The 26,611-nt window shown below is 34.1% G+C and overlaps 1 protein-coding gene, 1 non-coding gene and 1 pseudogene across 4 annotated transcripts in view; all 3 read left to right on the plus strand.

Annotated features, from left to right (window-relative positions):
- The window catches only part of RPRD1A (regulation of nuclear pre-mRNA domain containing 1A), a 61,726-nt gene that overhangs the window by 28,422 nt on the left and 6,693 nt on the right, over window positions 1-26,611 (plus strand). The window contains exons 5-7 of one of the 3 annotated variants that reach the window (XM_015595763.2): window positions 993-1,119; window positions 1,216-1,391; window positions 2,692-6,327. In XM_015595763.2, coding sequence (XP_015451249.1) covers window positions 993-1,119; window positions 1,216-1,391; window positions 2,692-2,892 — 504 coding nt within the window. In that variant the 3' untranslated portion in view covers window positions 2,893-6,327. Of the gene's footprint in view, window positions 1-992; window positions 1,120-1,215; window positions 1,392-2,691; window positions 6,328-26,611 lie in introns of those variants that run through there. The other 2 variants (XM_015595764.2, XM_006919962.3) reach the window with 2 other exon arrangements.
- Window positions 7,792-7,910, plus strand: LOC112469436. Its single transcript, XR_003042619.1, has one exon. It is a non-coding gene; the product is annotated as a 5S ribosomal RNA (ribosomal RNA).
- On the plus strand, window positions 14,366-16,538 carry LOC112469257 (annotated as a pseudogene).

Consider the following 26,611-nt stretch of genomic DNA (forward strand, 5'->3'; position numbering starts at 1 on the left):
TTTGTAAGGGAATAACATAAAGAAAAATTAGTAACTGGCTATCAGTGTCATCTTAATATATATACAGAATTGATAATTTCCTGCTTTTCAAGTATGTGTGTAATTTCCTAGTGTTCCAGAATCTAGTTTTAGAGATTAAGGAAAAAAGGGAGAAAAAAGGAGGTGGGGTGGGGATGGAGACTAATAAAAATTTTACTCATTTTTCTTTGGACTGAATTTATAGACATTATAAATTGAGAGTCACCAGCAAAGACTTGACTTTCTCTCCTAATTATAGCTGGTATATGAAACAATGCAATTAAAATATTCTAAAATAATTTCTATAGCGGTTAATTAAGCATTAATGTAAATATTAATCATCAGATATATGGAACTTTGTAATATTTTAATGATTTTATTAACCATAGAATAGTTGAAGATACCGTATTTAAACATACTCCAGAACTACATTTTTCTTTTACTTTAATTTTATCTTTTAGAAATGGAATCTGGGAGACTCTTCTGTGTTGTGGTAGAAGATAATATGTATCCCCAACCCCCAATATTCAATTTCATATTTAAAAATCCTCACGAATAATGATGATATAATGAATATATCATACATAAAACTTGTATTCTCCAGGTTGAAGTTATAGCCTGCCTTCCCTTTTACTGTTGTGTATATTCAGCATGTAAATCAATCACATCAATTTAATAGTCAGATAATTATTTTTATACTATCATTCTGTCTCCACCACTAGAATATGAACTCCTCATGGCCAAGGGCCATGTCTCATTTATATGCTCCCAATTTATATATTTCCAGTATCTAATATAGTGTAACTTCTCTTCCTTAATGTACAAAAGAAATGGAGTGTCTTAGAAAGTAGTTTATATTTGAAACTTTGAACTAGTAAAAATCTCATAAGGGTAAAGAAATATGAAGTAAACTTAAAGACTTGTATTTGTTTAAGCTTCATTTATTTTGGTTCTAAAGCTGTATAACTTTTTAGACTCTAGATCTCGTTAGAGCATTACAAGATCTAGAAAATGCTGCTTCAGGTGATGCAGCAGTTCATCAGAGGATAGCTTCTTTGCCTGTAGAAGTCCAAGAAGTATCCCTACTAGATAAAATAACAGGTAAGAAGAGAAAACATGATCTGAACTTTTTCAGTGAGGGAACAGCATATGGCATTGTTTTTGTTGTGTAATAATTTTATTTTGTGCTTTTCTTAGATAAAGAATCTGGAGAAAGGCTCTCTAAAATGGTAGAAGATGCTTGTATGTTGCTGGCAGATTACAACGGCAGATTGGCGGCTGAAATAGATGATAGGAAGCAACTCACTCGAATGTTAGCAGATTTTCTTCGTTGTCAAAAGGAAGCCCTTGCAGAGAAAGAGCATAAATTGGAAGTGCGTAACCTTTTACTTCTTTAGTGCTTACTTAATATATTCTTTTTGGTAGGAATTTTAAAATACCTGAATGTTCCTGCATATTTTGCATTTTTTTTTTGACATAGACCTTTTTAGACAGTGGCTCACAGGTAATCTACTCTTTCCGTTAATGAGTTTCTTTCTACTTGAATCAAATCAGCCTACCTAAGTAAATTTAGAAATTTGGAATTAGCAGAGTTAGTTGCATTTAAAATTTATTCCAGTAACACTTATTTATCTTATGAGTTTGAATCTTTATTTTCAAGAACAAAAATAGTGGTAAAATAGCAGTTGGTATAAAGTCTGGTGTTAAGTACAGTAAATTATGGTTGGACTTAATTAATTCCTGTTCTGAGTACATGCAATCTTTCCATTTAAGAAATTAAAAGACTTTGGGATATAGAATTTGTGTTGGATATGTTAGTCCCAGTCTCTCTGTTTCTCAGCAGTTCATCAGCTTTGCTCAGGAATGTAATCGTCACGTTACTTCTTTTTTTTCACCCTTGAGTCTGTTGCTTAACATATTCTCACCCCACTCCCAGCTCATACAAACCCTTAGGTAAAAAGTAATGGTTTCTTTAAATTGAGTGATGATTGATACTGTTGATGGAAAGTCCGGAGGTGCAGGGGTAAAAATAAAAGAAAGAAACTCATATTTTCTATGAGCAGTGTAGCCATTGTCAGAAGTGCTTTTAAGAGAATCTTTCATTTGACTAGTTCTTGTTTAGATTGTTTTACTACTATAGCAATTTCTTATGTAGGAGAATTTCTAATTTGTCTGGATCTCTTTATTTAGAGACAGTTCTCTGAAATTTGTAGTTAAGCTATGATATTACCTCAATTAAGTTGCTTTTATTTATTAATGTTTAGTTCTTATTTCAGCAATCTCTGTGCCAGAGGTGGTCGCCATTTCTGCCTGTGAGAGCAGCTACTTGATTAAGTACTAGCAGCAGAGCTCTCGCACCACGAATTCTTACCTCTGAATTTAGCATTACTTGTTTTCAATTTGTTCCTCCTCTGCTCACATATACACCCTCAGAGCGTAGTTGTTGGCACCATGCTCTACCTTTAGAGAGGTTGCCCAATTCTTTTTAGAAAAGAAAAGATAGAATTTTTTAAAAAGATACTTTTGATAGTTAACTTGACAGTTTTCGATTTTGTAATGGAACTTTCCTTAAACATGTTGTTACTTGTTTTATTGTTAGCAGAATTAAGGGTAAGTAATGTCATACAATTTTTGTCTTTAGTCTTTGGTATGGTTTCTTTAACTTCTGTTTAGCTTCTGTTGCAGGTATTGGACATGGGCGTATCTTCTAACGGTGTCGTCATCATTAGCATATTCTTCCTGCTAAAAATAAATATCAAACTCCAAAGCCTGTATTGTCTCATGTTTTTGAAATTTGAAGACTGCAACTTTGTTATTCTATTTTATACTGCTTTCTCACTGGTTACAAAAATAGAATTTATGTTTGAAATGTAAGTGTAGAAAATAAATCAGTTACCACCTCCTACCTCTTCCAGGACTTTCCAACTAGATTTCATAGTTGGTAGTGATAGGTGGTAAGGCTGATGATAACAGCAATAACATTTACCATGTGTCAGGTACTATTCTAAGCACTTCACTATTTAAGTATTATCCCCATTTTAAAGGTAAGGAAACTGAGGCACAGAGATTAAATAATTTGCCCAAGGTCACAATGAGATAGTGAATTGTTTAGAACCCAGGGAATTTGCCTCCAAAAAGACATACTTGCTTTTCATTTTTATGTAAATTTAAGATTACAGCAAAATCCAGTCTCTTCAACTGTTTCTGCTTCCTCCTTCCTCAGAGGTAATCACTGTCTTGAAATAAAACCTTCTAGGAACGTTTTTTTCCAGCCTGACTGGATTTTATCATAAAGAAATCACTTAAATTATGTTAAACATTTTTTACAAATAAAGAAATATTTAGGTTTTAGATAAAATAGGAAGTCATTCCATGGAACTCTTTGTAAGTTATCAATTATGACTAAGTCATGCCTTTGTCAGAAAATAAGAAAATAATTTGATATATGTAGACATTATTTGTACTAAGTGGCATCACTTTAAAGTTGAGACTTAAGAGGTCAAGATTTATACTTGCCATATCAGCTATGATATATCAGGTAGTTTTAAGGATCACACTTTTGAACATCAGCTGTGATTGACCAGGTAATAATGTGTCATTGTTTTTTGTTTATTTGTTTTTTTTAATGAGACATAAATTTAAAGTATCAGTTCAGGAATTGGCTATTTCATATTTATTAAGGAGGCCACTATTTAAGCATTTGTTATGAATGAAAACAAGTGTTTTTAAAACTTTTGGAAATTATTTTTGAAACTTGTGGCTAATTTTACCTGGTTATTAAGTAGATAATTTAAAATAGACTATGGATAAATCTAATTTATATTTAGAAATCTATTTCATAGATTACTATGGGAATCATATTTCACCATTCAGAAGCTGAAATTATTGCATAAATTATTATTCACCTAGATTATTACTTTAGAAGGTATTCATGGATAGAGAACTTAAAATGACATTTTGATTTTGATGTTTTTGGAGAAGAGGCAATATAGAGATCAGAAATTCTTCCATATCTTTGCTCAATTTTGAATTCTTTTTTTCATGATGTAGTAGATATAACGGAACATGCTTTTATAAAATACCTATCTCATAGAACATTGATCTATTTTGAATTGCTAGGCTTCTATAGAAAATTGGTTTTCTGGAAATCCCAGTTTGGATGGCCCTTAAAGGAAAAATCAGCCATAGTTCCAAGTTCTAAAATTCAGGATGGGAAAGCTGTCAGAGAGGACAGTGTATATATATCTTTTGCAGTCTTACATCAATATATTCAGATTTACCTCATTTAAAAAAAATGAGGGCATAGTATTCATTGTATGAATATTGTTTGTTTAGTGTATTTAAGTCTTTTTCTCTTCTCATGGTATCAGATTCTATCCATTGAGTTGCTTTTACTAGTTTTGTGCATTATATGTAGTACTATAGAGAATACCTGATAATATCAGGTTTGTATAGTTGTGCAAGGATCTCTGCAGGATTGATTTCCAGAAGTAGAATAGAATAGCTAGTTCAAAGGCAGTATATGTTTTAAGTGTTGATAGTGTACTCAAGCCCTCTAAAAGATTCTGCCTTTTTAAATTCCTTGCAATATGAGTGTATCTTTTCCTGTACAATCTTGCCCACAGTGAATGTCAATGATCTTTTAAATTTTTACTTATAGGTTAAAAATTATTATTTTGTTCACTCAGTTTGATCATCTCAAACATATTAGCCATTTTATTTCTCTAAATTCCTGTATCTTTTCACTACTTTTCTGTTTGGTTCCAAGTTTGTGTGTTAATAATTGTCTTTGCCGTTATAGATTCTGAGCTTTCTAGATATAATTAACCTTCTAAATTCATAACTATAAAAATACACTGCTATTTTTTTATAGTTTTTTTTTCCTAATGTTATCCAGTAGGATTTTTTGTTTATGGTATGTATAATGTTGGGATCTGTTTGATAGTGGTAGTAAATGACCTCTCACCATTTATTGATTAATGATTAATGACTCAGTCTTTTGCTATGTTGTAAAATGCCATTTCTGTCACATAATTCCTACATATACATGGGAATGTAGTCCCTTTTTCTACTGGACCATTTGACTTACCCCCTCTAATTACACAGTAGATTTTTGTTTATATTACTTTTCGGTATTGTTTGCATCTATAATTTTAACTAATCATGATTGTGTGTATGAGTTTTTACTTCCCACTTATTTTATACATATTTTTCTTCAAATTTAATATTTTAAATGTCAGCATTTTGCTAAGGAGATCATTTTTATTAAATTATTTTTCAATTACAGTTGACAGCTAAGTAGGCACTTCTTAATTTACTTGGCCTCTTCCGTTTTCGGACATATTGTTTGCTTTTGTTGTCTGTACCTCTATCTGCTAGATGGTATTTTCCAGGTTTTTCAAGAGTGCTTACTTCTATAAAACTTTTGTTTTCCAAAATGTTTGTTACATTTTTTTTTAAATGCTTAAGATAAGTTTTGTTTTGCGTGAGAAATTTAATGATTAGAAATTTCTGATGTCATGCTCTTTTAATATAGGAAATAAGAATGATTATATGTATATATATACACACACACATATATATATAGCACTAAAAATGCAAATTTAGAATCTATTGCTGAAGGTGTTATCTGCATGTAGCTTTTTGATGTTTATTGATTTATCATTTTACAAATATTCAAGAGCGTAGTTATAAGAATATGGGGAACTGATTCCATAATCATTCATCTGTGATTAGTTATTTCTTTACATTTTACTCTGTTTTTCCATTGAAATCATATTGATTAAATTTAGAAGTAATTTGATAAGATGGAGCTATATGGATTTTTCAGAGGAACATATGTAACTAGCTTCTTAATGGTTCCTTTTGGAGATCTGAATATTGTTAAGTCTAAAATTTTTAATGGTTAATTTATTCGTTTTTGAAGAATTGTGTAATCTTTTACTTATTTTTGTTGATTATACGAGTAAATTTATTTTCATCATAGGAAAACTACATAAGCAAAAGGCTTAGGTACTATGTATTGGCTCCATGTATTTTGCATACTGTCCTTTTCATGTGATCTATTACAAGCATCATATGTCACTTTTCCTTCTTAACGTATGGATGTATAATAATTTAACTGCTGTGTGTTCTTTATGACTTAAGTGTTTCTATTGCTTTAACATTATAAAGAGTACTACAGTGAACATCTCTGTAGTTAACTCTTTACTCATATATTATTGTTATCTCTTGTGATAAATTCCTAAAGATGAAATTGCTGACTCATGTTAAAGACTTGATACATGTTACCAACCTGACTTACAGTAAGATTGTACTAGATCATTGTCTTTGATGATTCCCAAATATCATTATCTATAGGTTTTCTCTACTGGGCCATCCATTTTCTCCAGAGAAGTTAGATTTGCTGGGTAGATAACAGGGGATCTGTTTTCAGATCAGTGAGGTACTTCTTATTTTTGTGTTTGGATCTCCAATTGCAAATCTTGGGCTTGGTTTCTTATCCTCCATTTTTTGGCTCTATGGGACAAGAGTTTTCACAGACTGATGTAAAGATTTTCAATTAATCCTTATTGTCAACCTTAAGATTCACCATTACATTTCAGGGAGCTTGGTACCTCAAAGTTGTGAGCCTATCCAAAGTTTCTCGGGGTGAATTACATTACTTTTGGTCATTATCCCTTGTTTCAGTTCTTCCCATCTTCCAAAAGTTTCTTGACATATGTACTGTAGTTCCTTCTTCTCCGTCCTTGTGGGTTTCTGCCTTTATAAATTATTAATTTAGTGGCTTTTTGGAGGGAGTGGAGATAAACATGAGTTCAGCTTGTTATACAAATGGAAGACCTTTGGTGTTTTATTAAATAAAACTACAGTTGACCCTTGAACAACACGGGTAAGAAGAACTCAGGTCTCATGATAAAAACTTTTCATTTTTTTCCGTTACACTTTGGGATCTTATTTTAAACTCTATATGTAACCCAAGATCACTAGTCATGAGTCTCCATTTAATCTCTACTTGTACCATCTCACAAACATCCATTTTACTCTTCAAGCAGGTGAAGCCTGTTCTAATAACAGGGTCTTTGCTTTGCTAATGGCTAACAGAGTGGCTGGAATGCTCTGTTCCTGATCTTATCTGAGTTCCTTTTTTCATTCAGGTTTATGTTCATGTGTCACCTCTTCATAGTCCTTTACCCCTTTCATCTGGTTCCCCCTACTCTTTCTTTTGCCCCTTTCTCTCCCACTGTATTACATTATCATTTTGTTTTTTGATTTTTATTTTTCTTTCATTGTACTTATCACTAATTGAAAATTTTTAAGTTCGAGTACTTATTTGTCATTTCTACCAACCACTAGAATGCGAGGTCTATGAGAGGAAGAACTTTATTTTATTTTTCATGTGTTGGATCGTATGGTAATTCTATTTGCAACTTTTTAAGAAACCAGCATACCATCTATTTTACATTCTCAACAGTGCACAGGGTTCCATTTTCTCCACATTCTTGTCAGCACTTGTTTTTCTCTTTGTTGATAGTAGCCATCCTAATGGTTGTTCAGGTAGTATCTCATTGTGGTTTTGATTTGCATTTGCGTAATAATTAGTGATACTGAGCATCTTTTCACATGCTTGTTGGCCATTTGTTTTAACTTTTTTGAAGAAGTGTCTTTACAGATCCTTTGTCTATTTTTTAATCAAATTGTTTGGGTTTTTTTGGTGTTGTAAAATGATGGTAAAGTTTTAGGTTGATGACATTTACTACTAGAAAGAGTTTGGGCTACGGCCATGCCACCCTGAACAAGCCCGATCCCATCTGATCTCTGAAGCTAAGCAGGGTCGGGCCTGGTTAGTACTTAGATGGGAGACCACCTAGGAAGACCAGGTGCTGTAGGGATAAAAAATAAAAAATAGGGATTGTAAGCTGACAAGGTCCTTGCAATTTGTGAAGTCAACCAAGGGTTGCCTCACCTTAAAAAAAAAAAAGTTTGGAGATCATCTAATCTACTTAGTCTGGAAATTATTCTAGAACATTTCCCAAAATATGTTAGGTTAACTAGCTTCTGCTTGATGTTTCTGATGCGAAGAGAGAACACTGCTTTAGAGTAGTCTTTTTCATTTTCTGGACAATTGCTAGAAATTTATTTTTTATACCTTTTTAAGAAATTTTGCACAAATATTCAATTTTGCACAAGTATTCAAATTTTGCACAAGTATTCATAGTATATATGTATATGTGTTTGTACACATAGAGAGACACACGTATGCACTTTCATGCATTGGGGAATATGTGGAAGATACCAAAAATCCATAATAAAAATAAAATCACAACCTACTATTGATATTGAATATGTATAATTTAGAATAAAGCCCTCTTAGTTTCTTTCTTCTCTTTCCTCCTTGCAGACCAGTTTTGTTTATAGGCTATTAAATCCTTTTATTGATATGTAAAAAAATCATTTTTTTTAAATGTTTGATTATCATTATTCATGCATTTATCTTTAAAATTTTTATTTGAAAAGTTATTCCAGTCAATTATATTGAAATAAAGGACAAAGGTATACAGGTCACAAAAGTAGTAAAAGGCCTTGCATGTTTGAGAGTAGCTTTCATTTCTGCTCACTCATGAACAATAGCTTGACTGAATAATGAATTCTTAGGTCACTTTTTTCTTTTGGTGTAGTTACTGTATTTTTTTCCCCTTTCCTACACATTTAACACTTTGACATATATCTAGGATATTGGTCTTTCATTAATTTTGCTTGATATTTAATGTACCCTTTTATTGGGAAGACCTAAATTGCCTTTTATTTTTGTTTCTCAATTTTTTATAGTTTCTCCTTAAATTTCTATTACATGTATATTGACTCTTGTGAATCTACTCCACATTGTTCATCTTTTCTCATCATTTTTTTCTCATTTCTATCATTTTCTTTTAGTATTTTCCATGGGTTTTGTTGTTGCTGCTGTTTTTTTGTTGTGCTTACAGCCTGTTTGTTTAATGTCAGGAGTGGGAATTGTTTTGTCAGAATTTTTATGGGTCTCTATTGAAAAAGGGACTTACAGCTTTTACTTGGCCAGTTCACAAACTCTACAGCTCTGATTTAAGTCAGAAGAGAATCAGAGTTAGGGGATTTATTAGTGCTAGAGTTTTTTAAGTTTGCCAAGTCAGCCAGACCTTATTGGAACCTTGCCTCTACTTTGCCAGCATACCAGCCACACCATGTAGTACCCCTTCAGTTATCGTGGTCCCTGGATCTTCTGTGCTCCTGAGGGTCCAGCAGGCACAGTTTGCCCTGTTAAAGTGACTTATAGGAGAATCAGCAGTATAAATGTCCATAACAACTGTAAAATAAACATGCCTCTGAAGCTTGGCAAAGTCTACAGGGGTATTTGGACCTATTTAATGCAAATATAAAATACTGTTTAATTAGCTACTGTCTACTTTTTATGTGTTTCTTTGTTGAAAAGCTATATATTTTTTTATTGCTGGCAATGAGTACTTAAAGCATTTTTTGTTCCCTTTTACTCTTCCTAATGTGTTTAGAAATTATGCAAGTAAATATTTGAAAATATATGTTTAATGGAAGTATGGGCTCTGAGAAAGGAGCTAAGGATCAATTCAGTAAGAAAAGTAAAATATATAATGAGTCTTTACATTTTTTATTCTTTAATACATACTCCAGAGTACATCTTTTTGACAGTGTTGTACTGGCTTTTCTTTTTTCTTTTTTTTTTTTGCTTTTGCTGATTTTGGGACTACAGACCTCTTTTTTTTAACATCAGCCATTCTTAATCTTGGATTTGTTCATCATATTCTCATATAATTAATTTGTTAAATATGTGCCTTTATTATCTTAGTGTTTCAGCCTGTAGTGTTTTTTACAGACTTGTCATTTCTTGTTTTGGCTCTCTTGGCTTTGTTTCTTCTGCAAAATTTTTAAGGATATATTCCAAGTTATAGATGAACATAATTTTATGTGTTGAAGATAGAAGGCCCAAAACACTGACCTGTGGTTAGAAATTTTTGTTGGCTGACTTTGGTTTTAGATCAGTGAACACTTTGAGAGGCAATTTAGCTTTGTGGTAGAGTAGAAACTCTGAAACTAGATTGCCTGTATTGAAATTCTGGCCTCACCACTTACTCAGTGACATTAGGCAAAGCATTTTACCTCTCTGTACTTCAGTTTCCTCGTTTGCAAAATAGGGATAATAATTACACCTGCTTTATATGGTTATTATGAGATTAAAATGAATTAGTGCTTAAAACTGCCGAGCAAGTAAGCACTTCAGAAGTTCCAGCCCCAAACAAACAAACAAAAAAACTTGGGGGTTTTCTAGCTTGCTTTCATCTGTCTTACCATTTAACCAGTGAATTTATGTCATATATAGGGATACTCTAAAAGAATGTAACATACCTGCAATATTTTAATATCTATAGTTTTCTCAGCAAGAAAGTGTTTATATTGTTAGCATCTCAGTAATTTGTACCTGGATTCCTAACTTCTTTAAACAATAGGTTAATCACTTTTTGAGATTCTGACTTACCTGCATCAGGCATTCTTGTCTGTTGTTTATACAATCTGCTTCCTCAAAATTAGGTGCAGTATTCTTTGGTGTTCATTCTTTTGGTAGTTTTTCATGATTTCTTGGAAGTAATTATCTCAGAAATCAAGTTGGTCTAGGTGTTTCCTACCTTTTACTCCAGTGTTCTGAAATGTAATTGATTATGTTAAGAGATGGATTCTATTAAAGTGTGGTGTTCACATTATTTTTTTGCCTGACTTAGATTTTCACTCTATTCTGTAGAAAAAAACAAAAGCAGAGTAGGTCCTGACCTTAGATCCTTTCTCAGTCTTAAACATTCTGCTCTTGACTTCTGTTTTAAGATATTAGACTGAGTGGCCACTTTTCTCTCCTTTTAGAACTTATAGAGAAGATATATTAAGATATAATAAATATATAAAACCTAGTTTAGTCTATATCATATAACTATGTAATAAAGATGTATATAAATATTATGGTACATATTTATTACATAAATTCAATATATAAAGGTAGCTATAATGAAGATAGGGGTATAAATAGAGAGTGGGATGAAACGGGGAGAGAAATGAAATAAAAAGATAGATGAAATGGAGTGGTTGAGGTGAAATGTAGAGAGATAGCAGCTGCACTGTTAAATAGGTGACTAGCCATATGTGCTAATGAATTAATATAATTTATAATTTAAATTTTCAGCACTAGCCATCTTTCAAATGCTCAGTAGCCACATGTTTTGGCTACAGATAGAGAACATTACCATTGTCACAGAAAGTTCTTTTCATAATGATTGATAAAGATTGTGTAAAAGATAGGTATAGAAAAATGGAAAAGTAAATATATAGGAAATGAAGAAATTATATTTACTATGTATGGTATATGTAATATCTCTGCCCAATAAGAGAAAGAATGCTATGAATGCCCCCTAAATGGCTGTATTCTTAGAAGGTGGATTACTGACAAATCTACATATACTCTCCTAAAGGCGGGAGCATTCACATAAATGCTCTATGCCCAGAAGTGGAACACCGGGAACCAGGAGGCTGGAACAACACATACTGACTAAGGGTGCTGCAGGAAACAGGAGGATCAACTCCTGTGCATCCCTCCTTGTTGGGCCAGGTAGCAGTGATGAGGAGTCTGTGACTGTATGGAAGCTTGGAGCAGAGGGAACGGGCAGTGTCCCCTCCAGGCCCAGGAGTAATGAGGATCATCTTGTCGGGAAAACTAAGTGCTGGTTTAATCCATGTTGGATCTTGTCCACTTTACTGATAATCCAAGGAGATAGTACATTTAGTCTGTAGTTATATAAAGATGACATCACTGGAGCCACAAAGCATTTCGTAAAGATAATACAGCAAACTCAGAGGGAAGAACTTTTTCCTAGGAAATAGTTAATAGAAAACCAACACAGTAATATAAACTACTGAAAATGCCTAAACACCTGGAGATCCTGCCCCAGCCCTAATGAGTATCCATCAGAAAACAGGGTGTCCTTACAGCCACATTTTGAAAAGCTCTCTACTTTTTAATTCCAATTGACAAAGATATGTGTGGGAATTCTAGGCAAGTAAGCAAGGAAACAACAGAAGCAATGGCATCAAAGCCATAATGGCTGTGAAATAAGAGCAGACGAGAATGGAACAAGTGAGAAGGACAGGTTTTGGAAAAGTGAAAGTGCTGATGAAGTTTAAACTTAATGTAGTAAGTTAATGCTCTATCTTTGCACATAATTTATTTCTAAAAATGAATAAAACTACTAAACTTTCGCAGTGAAGCCATATATGGGACAATTTTCCCCAGAGAGGTTTTTTTTTAATTACAAAATTCCTTACTACAGTTTTTGATTGTTTTTAAGCCCCTTTGTATTATTTGAGATGTAAAAATAGTAAGGACACAGACTAATTATTAGATATAAATAATGCAATTTCAAAATATCATTTTCTTGGCTAAATAGGAATAACAGTCAAATTCTTCAAGTTGAGAATGATTTAGTTTTTAGTGGATTGAACTGGAGATTGCGATGCTGATTTTGATGGCATTCCGATCATTTTTCCTTTAATCTTCTAAGCAAAAGATGTGTAACAATTTTCCATGTTCTGTTGCCATTTCATGAAATGTACAAAAGCAATATCCTAATCTTTTGACCTGTGAAATATTCTTTGCATTTGGATCACTGGAATTTTTTAATACTAAATTCCCAATTTAGAATTATAATATTCTGTTCTTATTTTTCTTAGTATGGGACATACAGTCAACCAGCTGAAGTCTAGGGAGTATCTCAGTGGACCTAAATATTTGCCATTTTTAGTATATCTGATTTCTATCTGTGTCTATTATCACAAGTATCAGCACCCATATAGTTCCAGACTGCTGTACAAAATTGAAACACTCACTGTAGCGTCGTTAAGGGGTAGCTTTAACCTGTTTGCTAACTAATGTGTGAAAGCCTGGATTTGGTGTCAAAAAAGCTGTTTAAGATTATCTGTCTATTATGTATATACATAGTGCATATTAGGTGTATTGATATGCAGTGTATATACATTTCACACAATGAACTTTGTGTTGGAGACTCCTGTAGATAAGGCAGAACAGAATTTCACGGTATGGTTGTAAATGGTGGCGTTGAGTTTCCTTTGACAGTAGAACACAGCATGAAACCAGGGAACAAAAAGAAGAAAAATATAAAGGACAGAAGGAAAACTGGGAAAAGCAAAGAAGATAGGAACAAACAGTACAGCTTTCTTCATGCCTACCACATCTATTGTTGTGTCCCCTTCCAGCAGCTTTTTCCTTAACTAATCACTCAGCTGACCTTTTTCCCTTAACTAATCACCTAGATTAGTCTTGAGTATCGTCTTCAGGGAGAAGTAGAGCATCTGGATTACTAGTGCTAAGTAAAGTAGATTGAGTTCTAAATGTGAACTTGAGCTCTCCTGCTAGATTTCTTTCCACTTGCAATCCCATATTGCCCCTTTCTGACTAATCAATGAGTACTGTATCCCTCCATTTGAGCTTCTACACTTGTAATGGAAAAAAAAAAAAAAAACTTCATCAAAAAACTCTGCTCTTGAAGCCTCTGATAGCTTATTAGATTTTAGATTCTCAATCCTTCAGTCTCTTGAATGAAATCTCCCAATACTACATGTAGGAACGTTTTCATACATTATGTGCGTGAAAATTTACCAGTGTCTTTATACCTAATCTGAAACCCTGCTGTTGCACTTGTATGCCATTGTAGGGGAGATAATAATTTAAATTTTTATCATAAAGGAACAACTAATAGCATTTATTCTGTGCCAAAGTACTAAATATTAATCTTTTTTTGCCACTATATAAAGTGGATACTATTATATCTGTTTTACGAATGAGAACACTAAGGCACAGAAATATTAATACATTGAAAGGAAATTTGAAAAATACATTAAAATAAATACATTAAAATCACTTTGCTCTTGATAACATTTTGAAGAAATTGTGTAATATCATGTCCATTTTTTCATTTTCAAAATGTGTACATCAAACCTAATTATAAGACCTATTCAAGCTCCAAAATTCGGTGTTTTTGACTTTTTCACTGTTTCTTAGTTGGGAACTTCTAAGTACTTTTAAGTCAACTTTTAAAATCAACATGCAGAGTTTAAATTTTTCTTTTTTTGCCTTTTTTCCATGAAACTGTTTACCATCATAAAAACAATACATGTTTATTGTAGAAAATTGGTAAAATAATGAAAATTACAAGTTTAACCACTAAAAACAACTATTAATATTTTGATGTATTTTGTCCCACTCTTTTTTGGTTTAAATAGTTCTGTTTCATCTTTTAAAAAATGTTTGTTAAAGTAATTTTTTAACATAATTGGTCAGCATTTATTGTATCTTTGTTTCCTTCATTTTAAACAGGAGTGGAACTTTTTTAAAAAATGAGGTCCATTTGTCCACATCAGAATAAATAAGTTATACTTCTTGGACCTACTGAAGGAACTAAGTCTATTTGACACATTAGTGGATGGATATTTACTATCAGAATATTGGAAGTTATTTAATAAAAGTACCCATTACCTCTGTAAGGCCAGTTCTTTTAGTATGCCATTGTAATTGGAGGCGTGGTATTATTGGTAGCTATGCCATCTAATTCATTTATCTGCTCCTTTCTTTTGAAGTAAGATTCATGTCAGAACTAGAAATTAAGTCTTGATCATTTTTATGTCTTCGCACACATCAGTTCTGTTCAAGCAAAATGTGAACCTCTTATGTAGTTAAATCAATAAAATTTTAAGAGCCTTTTATATCATTTAGATTAACATAATCTCATAGAATTCTGTGTAAAGCATCTCCCAAACCTGGTCATGTTTAGATGAGGTTATAGAGAAAATCACTGCTTTAGAGCAAAGCCTGAACCATTCTTGGAAAATTCCTAAGAGCCAATCATCTTATTCCAATATAAAGTAAATTCTTGGGAGTTTTTTAGGATTAATAAACTGTTAATGCATTTTAAAGTCGATAATTTACATAAAATGCACAAATAAGTAGGCAGTTCATCAGTAAACTTGATAAATTTTGATAACTATGTTTTGTATTCTAATTCCTAATGAGATTTTAATTACCTTTTGACTTGGAATATGTTTAGCCAAATGTTAGTATGATTTTTTAAAGTGTGGGTGTGTTCATGAAGCATCAGATAGATTATTGAATATGAGAAGAACATGAACATTCTTAACCTTTGAGTTGCCAATAGCTTTGAAAAATGCACACATGCAGAGTCAGACGGGCCCGGAGATGCTTCCGGAAGTAACATCATGATGGCTGCCCAAGGAGAACCCCAGCTTCAGTTCAAACTTGTAGTGGTTGGTGGTGATGGGCCTGGAAAAACTACATTTGCAAAATGTCATCTGGTGAATTTGAGATGTGGCTACCTTGGGTGTTGAGGTCCACCCCCTTATGTGCCACACCAACAGAGGACCTAGCAAGTTTGATTTATGGGACACCGCTAGTCAGGAGAAATTTTGTAGACTGGGAGATGGCTATTACATCCAAGCCCAGTGTGCCGTTATAATGTTTCATGTAACTTTGAGTTACTTAGAAGAATTTGCCTAACAGGCATAGAAATCTGATACTAGTATGTGAAAACATCCCCATCGTGTTGTGTGGCAACAAAGTGGATATCAAGGACAGGAAAGTTAAGGCAAAATCAGTTGTATTCCACCAAAAGAATCTTCAGTACTACGACGTTTCTGCCAAAAGTGACTACAACTTTGAAAAGCCCTTCTGGCTTGCTAGAAAACTAATCAGAAACCCTGACTTGGAGTTTGTTGTCATGCCTGCCCTTGCCCCACCAGAGGTTGTCATGGACTCAGCTTTGGCAGCAGAGTATAAGCAAGATCTAGAGGTTGCTCAGACAACTGCTTTGCCAGGTAAGGAGGATGACCTGTGAGAAAGTGAAGCTGGAGCCCAGTGTCAGAAGTCTAGTTTTGTAGGCAACTGTCCTGTGATGCCAGTGGTACAGCGTGTTTGCCACTTTCTTATATAGCTAAGCAGAACATGTAATTTTGGGGATGCTGAAGGAGATGAATGGACTTCAGAGTGACTGCGGCAGTGCAATAAATACCTTCATTTTTTGGACCCACATATTTAGCTGTTTTGGAACGCAGTTTCCTCATTGAATTTCGAATATAAGATTGCTACAGTCAATCACAATATTCAGTGGTGAAACCTTATTTGTTACTGTCATTCCCATCATTAAGAATCAGAATAAAGTATTTCAGGTATCTTTTTTAAAAAAACAGCGCACATATGCACAGAAATTTTCTTACAACTTCAGTTGAATTAGAGCTGCCTCTGATACTCATGGCTCACAGTTTAATGGCCATTAGTCCATAACCAGTGCAAATTGAATGGGGTCATTGTGAAAATTGCATTGCTTTCATTATCCCCCTTTCGCTGCTTAAAAATGTCCACTGTCAATTTCTAACTGCATCAATGTGATCAGGACCTGGTTTGGCATTTTCGCTGCTTAAAAATGTCCACTGTCAATTTCTATATTTCATTCCCCTAAACTAACTGCATCAATGTGATCAGGACCTGGTTTGGCATCGCTTTATGGTAGAAAGCACTGATCATATAGCTGTTAGTCAGCAAGGTGACATAGCTAGTATAAACAGCGTTAAACTACACTAAATTCAGAATATGGAAAGTAAATTCTGTTTCATTGGGTGCCACAGGGGCCAGAATGGCAAAGAAATGGAAACAAAAACTTTGGAGAACAGTTGAAGGAAATGGAAATCTCAGAGACCAAACTTTGCATAAGATATATGCTGTCTGTCTTCAGATGCTTTGAAAGCTATCAGAAGAGTTGGATGTACATGAGGGTAGAACTAGGACCAGCGGATGTATTACATGTGATAAACAAGAGTGTTCTGCCAGTTAGAACTGCCTAAAGTGAAAAGACTTAATGAATTTCAGCCTCTGCCATTTACATCTACAGCAAACCTTAAACACAGCCCAACTCCTGGCTAGATTAATGTAAAACCTCACAATCAAAACTTATTTACCTCTGCTACTATTGCCTGATAATCATTTTCAGCTTTTGAAAAAATTACAAGGCATGCCAAAAGAAAGAAACAATCTTGTATGATACAGATTTGAAATTAATCAGACCATTAATCAATACGTGGCAACGCTAATGGCAAAGTAGACACCATGCAAAAACATTTAAGTAGAGAGGTGGAAATGGTTAAAAATAATTAAAATCAAATGCTAGAACTAAAACACCTGACAAGTGAAGAGTGCCTTTGATGGTCACCTCAAAAGACTGGACAGTGCTGAGAAAGAAAGTCAGTGAGCTTGATGAGAGGTCAACAGAAACTTCCCAAACTGAAATGCAAAAAGAACAAAGAAAACCCAGAACATTCAAGAACTGTGGAATAATGTAGAAAGGTGTACACATGTACTTGAAGTACCAGAAGGAGAACGAATGAAGCAGAAGAAATATTTGAATAATAGCCAGGCATTTCCAAAATTAATGACAGGCATCAAACCACCTATCAGGAAACTCAGAAAACAAATACTAAGCAGGATACTAGAAAATCTACAGTCTAAGGCATATCATACTCAAACTGCAGGAAGGCAAAGAGAAAACCTTATTAGAAGACAGAAAAAAGTCTTACGTATAAGATGAGAATCATAGTGTACTTCTAAGCAGAATCGTGAGCAAGAAGGGTGTAAGCTAAAAAGCACTGAAAGAAAACCACTAAACTAGAAGTCTGTATCCAGTGAAACTACTCTAGGATAAATCATGAGTTTGCTGCTGTTGGAGGTGGTCAATAAGAGGTTGAAAAATAAGGACAAGAATATTGGTCTAATGTTTGCCTAACTATTCTATACATAAACTATTAGCTCTGGGAGATGGCAGTATGTATTCAGCAAAAATATACTTTAAGTGATTTTGAGAAATGTTAAACCAGATTCCACTCTTGGAGCTTCCCTCTGTCCACAAGCATATTGAGGATTGGAGCAGAGATGTAGCAAAGAAACATTTATTTTTGCTCTAAACAGCCCAGAATCTCTGTGGCATATCTGTTAAAACCTTATGGAATATATTCCATGGGATACCATTTGGGAAGCATCAGACTAGTTGACTTTTATGACCCTTGGATAGTGTGATTCTTTGGTAACTGGATAGCATATGCTAAGGGAGTGAGGCCAAAAGGTCACACAAAAGATGAAAATGACAAGGATAGCATGATTTTTAAGTCTACTTCCTCTTTTAAGTATCAGTAAAATAAAAACGATTGTTATAGCTCATTTTCTTAACTTTCTTATCCCCACTTGATTTTGAAGTTGCTTAATAAATAGAAATAGCCTGTTATATGCTGCCTATGAACTTCTGGCTTTCCCTCCTTTCCCCAAAGTCTAACCATAATTATATCAGTAGGTTCAGCTTTCCTGTTACATTTCCTGACTGGACTAGCCCTTTGCCTTTTCTTGTTTCTTTTCTCTCGTGTCTTCTCAATGTTGATGCTGTTACTATTGTTGGTCCCTCTTTTGTTGAAAAAAAAAAAATCGAAGTCTCTAAGCACAAACTGTTATTCATGAGAAAATTACAAGAACTGTCCACTATTGGTAATTCCAGAGACATTTTAATGGCAGAATTAGACTACCTAACACAAGTCACAGTTTTTAACTTGTTGAATGAACTTCAGGGACATGACTGCTAGTCCTGTCACTGTGGTGATCCTATATTTGATGCAAGATAGCTTTTAGTTGCACCCCAATTATTATTCCCAATACTAAAATATGAAAGGCAGGATTGCATAACTGTCAAGAGGACTGTGAAGCCAGACTGTATAAGTTTGAACCTTCTTGGCCCCTACCTGTTGACTTTGGAGAAAGTTTCTTTGGATAATTGTGTTTTAGTTTCATTATCTGTGACCCATGGATAATAGTAGTTTCTGCCTATGAAGATTAAATGCATCACTTAGAACAATAGTATATAGTAAGCACATCAAAATTTTGGTTAGGGTCACATACACTAGATGAAATATAAAAATATATAAAGCTTATTTATAACAGCATATACCCTCATTACGATTTAACATTGTTAATTTTTAAGCCCAGTCAATAGCCAGATAGGCACTGGATTCCTTGCAGGAAACTTAGTTTCTAAAAATATGTCTTCTTTCCACTTGTTAATCTAGAACACTAATGAATTTTTTTTGCAGTAGAATTGTAACTAACAGGTGAGTATTATTTATTTCAGTGATATTTTGAAATTAAAGTCTGCTTTTAGAATACTTAAGAGAATGATAGTAAGGAACTAAAAGATGGAAGATGGTATGTTAGATGACATTGAGTTAACTCTAAAGTATTGCCCACTAAAAGGTTATTTCTCTAGACAGTCAAGGATGTATGACTCCATCAGAGGGGTGTAGAATAATGTGAAGGAAAAAAAAAGATTCGATAGTTGGGTTTTACATTTTTTAAAATTATCAATTGCACGATAAGATTCCAAGCTAAGTTTGGGTATTTGTTTTCTAGAAGAGAAATTAGAGCAAGCCACCAAGATCTTTACCTGCTTTGCTTTCAATCCACTGGAGATGGCAGCAGACTTGACGGATTTCCAGTCTTGGCCTTGTTTAAAAAAATTAACTTTTCCTGTCTAACCTAGCAAAGTGCCCCATCCCAGGGTAAGCAAAAGGAAGTCAGTTATGGTGGATCTTGAAGAAAGAATCAAAGCTTCTTAATAGTTATATTGAAGACAGTTGTTTAAGAAAGACTTGTATGTTAACCTTTGAGAGAGGCAAAAGACATAATAAAATACATGTCAAAGAATGAAATCATTTAGGGGTCTGCAGGAGAACAAATGAACCAGGATTGTAAAGATTGCTGTCAACCTAAGGGATTCTATAATGTGTTCTGAAGATAGTATTTTGAGTGAGGATTACGAGCTTTACCTTCAACATTAATTTGTTCTTTTATGACCCAAGAACCCACTTAATCTTAATTCTCAAATATTTAGTTACAGTGAAGACTGATGAAAATGATAAAATAAATTTTAAGTAACAGAACAATCAGATTTCAGACTAAGGATACATGTATTGACAACACAGAGAAATTGCTTAGATGCTTGCACAGATACATCTTCAGAAATACTATGGAAATAAGATGTCATATGGAAATATTACACTGTCTCCATCTTTAAGAAATATTCTTGGGTAGGAAGTCTTTAGCCATCATGAACAACAGGTTTGAACTGTGTGGGTCCACTTACACAATTTTTTCAATAAAGGTACAGTTGGCCCTCTATATCCCCAGGTTTTGCATCCTTGAATTCAACCAACCATGGATCGAAAACTATTTTCATTCCGTGGTTGGGAATCTGAAGATGTGGAAGGCTGATTATATGCATTTTTCTATGCCTTTTTATATAAGGAACTTGAGCATCTGTTCAATACCAGAACTTGGATTCTGGTATTCATGGCCGGCGGGGTATCCTGGAACCAATCCCCCGGGTACCGAGGGACTACTGTAAAAGTTTTTCAGAAATCAAAAGTTATACATGGATTATTTACTGCATTAGGGTCAGCACCACAACTCCTTTGTTGTTCATGGGTCAGCTGTATATTTTTTTAACTAGGTGTTGTCCAGCTCAATCATATTGTTATACCTGAAAGGGACCCTAAAGATTGACTTCATAGATGCAAAGAGGGAACGACTTATCTAAGCCTTGTTTTTAGAGCATTTTGAAAATGACTATGCTCAAACATGCTTCCTAAAAGGGATGCATTGCTTGCTCACTGGAAACAATAGGGTTTCATGGCTTGATGCATTCCTCTTTCTGCTACAGCAGCTGTCTCTCAGGAAGTGGATAGGAAGCAAGTGGCTGTAAGTGGCTTGCAAATTTTGACCACGGTCTTTAATAGCTACTAACGGTCCCATGTAAATGCAGTTGAAATTCTGTCATGTCTATTTTTAAAGTCACAGTCATTATATGAAAGAGGAAAGCAGAATTATTAGCATCTGCAAGAAAAAGGTAGCCATATAAATATTCAGAAATAGTTAAGGCATTTATTCAGAAAATCTGGAATTTTAAAACAACTATCTAGGTCAGCCCTAAAATGAATAAGAACTCCAAATTTCAAGAAGTTTATTCTCTTAGCTGTTCCAAACTGCAAAATGGTTCTCATACTATCCCAGAATGATAACCATAATTATATAGCACTTCATAATATGAAACTTCCACATTAACTTATTTAAGACTCACAGCCCTGTAAAAGATGCCCCTATTTTGTAAAAGAAGCAACCAAGGCTTAGATTATCTTAGTCCTTACCTGAGATCACATAAGTAGTAAATTGAGGAGGTGTTATTTGTATCCAGATCTTACGAGTTTATGCCCAAAAGTATTGACTGGGGATCTGTTCATACCCATTATTTTGTAAGGAATATAGATACACACAATCTGTGTTTCTTCGTAATTATGGATTTGAAGACTGAAAACAGTGTAGTAGTATTTAAGTTTAGAAATAACTTGAATAGTAACATCATTGGAAGTAAGTGTGAAGCTAGAGTAGGACAAGTGTCTGTGGCAGTGTTTGATTTTAAGTAGGCCTTGTAAAATGGAGGCAATTTGGGCATGACATACTCAGTATTAGCTGTAAAGAAAAGCTTTTCTAAAGGTGATTGAGATTTTAAGCTAATTCTAACCCACTTTCAGTGCACACGAGACAGATCACACCTCCAAATTCATTGATATTGAAGTATCATGGCACTTTAAAGAAGGTTCCTGCCCTTGGAGTGGGAGCATGTGTATGTGTGTGTGTGAATAAAACAGCACAGAGAGTTCCAGCTAGGAGCTAGGAGTGAGAACGGCAGGGAGGAACTAGGGAAGGGTCTCCAGACAAAGTAAAAATTTCACTTGGACTATAACGTGGGTAAAATTTTGAAAAGTAGAGGAACCTGGATACAGTGAAAGTGAGCCTTGGTTTGAAGCTGGGACTAAGAAAACTAGTCACACTTGAGGGTTGCAGGCTTTAGGGTGTTGGTGATGACACTGTCAAGTAAAGGGTAAATTGGTAGAGTAGGGACGGAAATATGGGTCTTGTCAAATGAGAGAATAGGGAGGGAAGTGAAGTGACTCATGTAAACAGTTCACAGGGATGAGATAAAGCCTCAAGTGGTTACCAAAGTGGCAGTCATGCCACGGTGCTGCCTTAGAATGTTTGTTCTAATAGTTATATCTATTTTAATGCGTGAGTCAAATTCAAGGCTAGCACAACAGAGCTGTGGTTATATGGATGTTATTAGAGCAAAGCTCTGTTAAAAGTGAGTTGATTTAAATTTAAATGATTAAATAAATATTAAATTTAAAATGATTAAATAGTAAAGACATGAAGGGTGGCAGTTAACTATTTGAAGTTTGGAAAATAGTGATTAAAAGTTGAGAGGTGGTATGAGGAAGCCTGGGCTTCTGAAAAAGCCCATATCTTGATCTAGGTGTTGGTTACAAAGATGGATACATACACACACACACACATTGAAGTATATACTTAATTGTTACGGACTTGTGTTTCATTTAAAAATATTTAAATAGCTATTGACTAAACAGAGATGGATGAGATGGAAAGGAGAGCAGAATTTGTAGAGGGAAGAGATGCAAAGTTGGTTCTCTGGTTAAGTTTAAATATATTTGTCACTAGTAGAAAAGACACTCGGGTAAATTCATTTTATTTACATCCTTCTCTTCCCAAAAACAATTTTTTAAAAGGATATGGCCAGACCATTGTATAAAGAAAAGGTCTGTATGCTCTTGCTTATAAACATTGCATTTAAGAATTGCATGTGTATATATGTGAAAGGGCTTACACCATTCAGATTATTAGAATTTTTTCATTATTTGTTGGCATTTTCATTCATCAACTTTTTTAAAAAGTGTATTCTATAGGTGTAGTATATGAATAGTCAATAGGATATTAAAGCAGTCCATCACTGAATGATCAACGTATTAATAGTAAAAGTTCAAATGTGGGACAAGTAATCGGGGAAGATTGAAAGGAGGGCTTGGGATTTAAGTTGTCACTTCAAGGATGAAATGAAATTGAGGATATTAGGTAAGAAATAATTTGAACAAAAGATTCTAAAAAGGACTTTGTATTCTTTTGTACTTCAAAAAATTTTGTGCTCAGGTTAGGCCTAATGCCACAGAATTCCCCTTTTTAATAATTTTAATATATTTTAATAACCACATTATTTGGAATCTTAAATTGCAGATAGTTTTGCAGTATTCTTAACAAATCTGCATGAGAATTTGGATAATTTAGTACAAATGATAGTTTACAAAACATCTCAAATAGTTTCCGATTGTGTTATCTTTTTGGATGGTGAATGTTCTATTTGACCAACAATAACTGTGGTCTATTAGTGTATTCATTAATTTTGATGAATAATATTAAATAAAATGTTATGTGGAATCTGGCATTGATGAATCTTGAACAGTTTATGCTGTTTTCTAAATCTGTTTCATCTATAAAACAGATGTGATACCAATATTGCAGGATTTTTATGAAGATTAAGATAAGAAAGTATGCAAAGTGGCTTGGATAATCTGAGGACGTGTTTAATTTGTCCATTAGACTTGTTTAAAAATAAACTTTATTTTAGAACAATTTTAAGTTTACTACAGAAAATCTATGAAGATAGTGCAGAGAGTTCTCATATATTCCACATCCAATTTCCCCTATTGTTAATAACTTACATTAGTATAGTAGATACTATAATTTGTGAACCAAAGTTGATACATTGTTAACTAAATTATATACTTTCTTGACATTTTCTTAATTTTTACCTAATATCATTTTCTTTTCTAGGATCTCATCTAGGATATCACATTACATTTATTTATCATGTCTCCATAGACTCTTCTTGGCCAGAACATTGTTTTAGACTTTCCTCGTGTTTGGCAACCTCAGTAGTTTTGGGGAATATTGCTCAGGGATTTGGTAGCATATCCCTTAGTTGAGATTTGCCTGATGTGTTTCTCACAATTAGACTGGAGTTGTGTGTTTTGAGAAGGAAGACCACAGAGGTGAAGTGCCATTTTCATCATATTTTTCAAGGGTACATATTATCGACATGACTTGTCAGTACTGATACGCCCTTGATTGCTTGGCTGGGTTAGTGTTTGTTAGGCTTCTCCACTGTACAGTTAGTGTCGTTCCCCCCACCACCTGCCCTTTTCACACTCTTTGGAAATAAGTCACCAGGTACAACTCACATGTAAGGAATGAGAATACATTAAACCTTTCAAATATGAAAATGCTTTATAAACATTTTTCAAATATTAAATTACAGCCGACTTTTAATCGAATTCTCTTGGAATTTAGAGAGCAGTTATTCTGAGTTGGTTAAGGATAATAACAGTTCTTCAGATAATGGATGTAAACAGTATTGTTCTTAAAGGGTTGGATTAAAATCACAGCACCCAAAGCATCTATCGGGAAAGTTAGTATTTTCCTAAGAAAAAAGTTCACAACTTTCCAAATATATACTTATTACTCTTTCCTGATTCACTTTTACTACTTTCCTCATTCTTCTTAACACCGGGAACATTTCTACCTTATTCTCTTAGCCTACTTCTCTTCCTGTATATCTATGATTCCCAACCAGGGGAGGAGAGGGACATACCATCCTCTCGGTGCACATTAGAATCATGGGATGTGGTGTCATATGATGGATAACTCAGAAAATCACGTTCAATATATATGTACTTTTTTTTTTTTCTGAAACCACAAAAAACGTTTGACAAGATTTTGGCTGATGGTGAATGTATGGAAGATAAGAGTAGAGTAAGGGCCAGGCAAACTGGTATAAAATGATGGAGAAACACTGCCGTATATACACTCACATAAGCCCGATTGACTCATACACATCTCAAAGTCTTAGATTTTTATTTGCTCATGATAAAGACCAAATCTTTATTTCCAGTCCAGAATGCTAGAACTACATTTTCAAGTGCTTAACCATTAGAAGTCCCAAGGACAGCTTAACACTTACCATGCTGAAAGCTGAACTATTTATCTTCCCCAAAGGTTTACCCATCTTTGCTATCTCAGATAATGGCATCTCCATCCAACTACTCATCCAGCAATAAACCTCACATTTGTCACATCCTTCACATTACAACAACAACCAAGTCTTGCGGATTTGTTTTATTACACGTTTTTGTCTTTTGAATTAAGGTATTACATGCATACAGTGTAGCTTGTAAAGTGCATGTTACTTTATGTACAGTAGTTTGTGAAGTGCTCTACCACTGCCTTCGTTCAGGCCCTAGTCCTTTCTTTCCTAGACAGCTGCAGTAAATTCCTAGCTGGATTTATTCCTCAGATTCATTCTCATCTATACTGTTTCCACTATTTCCACACTAATTCTCACAACTGAATGTGACCACATTTTAAGGGAATTAACTTCTTTGCACCATGCACTACAAATGGTGCATTGCCATGCGCACATTATGCCCTTTATCCTCTATCTGCCCTTTTATCTTGCTAATCCATTGGCCTGTTGTGTTCTCACCTCTCCTCGCTTCTGTAAACCTTCCCAGAACTCCTAAGTGGGGCAAGTCCTCCTCCCTCCAATTCTTGTATGTCATAGAAAGCAGTTTTCCTCTAATGGAATACATCGTACTTTATTATAGTATTTGCTTGCCCATTAAATTTTATGCTCCTCTAGGTAAGGATTATGATTAATCTTTGTGTTCCCAATATAGTGACTGGTACATGCTATAGCAGATGCTCAATAAATGTTTGCCGAAGTATGAAGTTATCAAATAACAGTATATTTGTTCGAAAAATGTAAATAATAAGAGCTAGAATCTCAGGTCAGAAGACTGTCAGACTGACATCTAAAACGCTGTGTAAATTAGGAAGTACTATGTTACTTGCAGGTGATGCATGGAAAGCAGTTTTCAACTGTGTGTTTATTTTGTATGGAATTGCTTTTGACCCTCTCACCCATCACACATGTTTGTCACTGGGACTATAATGTTTGCATTAACTGACATCAAATTGGTCTTCCTAGGAAGTCAGGCTGGAATTGGGTGGACAGTATTTAACGTTGTGTGAACTTGGTATTTACAGCACTAGAATGACCAAGCTTACCTTTTCCTTCATTCATGTGAGTTGCATTTTAAAAGTGAATTTCTTAGTAAAGTAGCAAACCTTGACATTTATTTTCCCATTAAAAACAATACACTTAGTAGTACTTACATTCTCAGACTAACTCACAAAGCCCTTTTTCCCTCTAACAGTTTTATTGAGATAAAATTCATGTACCATGTAACATCCATTTAAAGTATATAGTTTATAGTATATTCATGAGATTTCGCAACCATCATTAAAATCTATAATTTTAGAATATTTTCGTCTACTCTAAGGGAAACCTCTTACATATTTCTAGTCCACCCCACCCCAAGCCCTAAGCAACTACATATTTCATTTCTGTCTCTATAAATTTGCCTGTTCTGGACATCTAATATAAGTGGAACCATATAGTATATGATC

The sequence above is a fragment of the Pteropus alecto genome, unplaced genomic scaffold (assembly GCF_000325575.1).
Source record: "Pteropus alecto unplaced genomic scaffold, ASM32557v1 scaffold146, whole genome shotgun sequence".
Classification (NCBI taxonomy): Eukaryota; Metazoa; Chordata; class Mammalia; order Chiroptera; family Pteropodidae; genus Pteropus; species Pteropus alecto.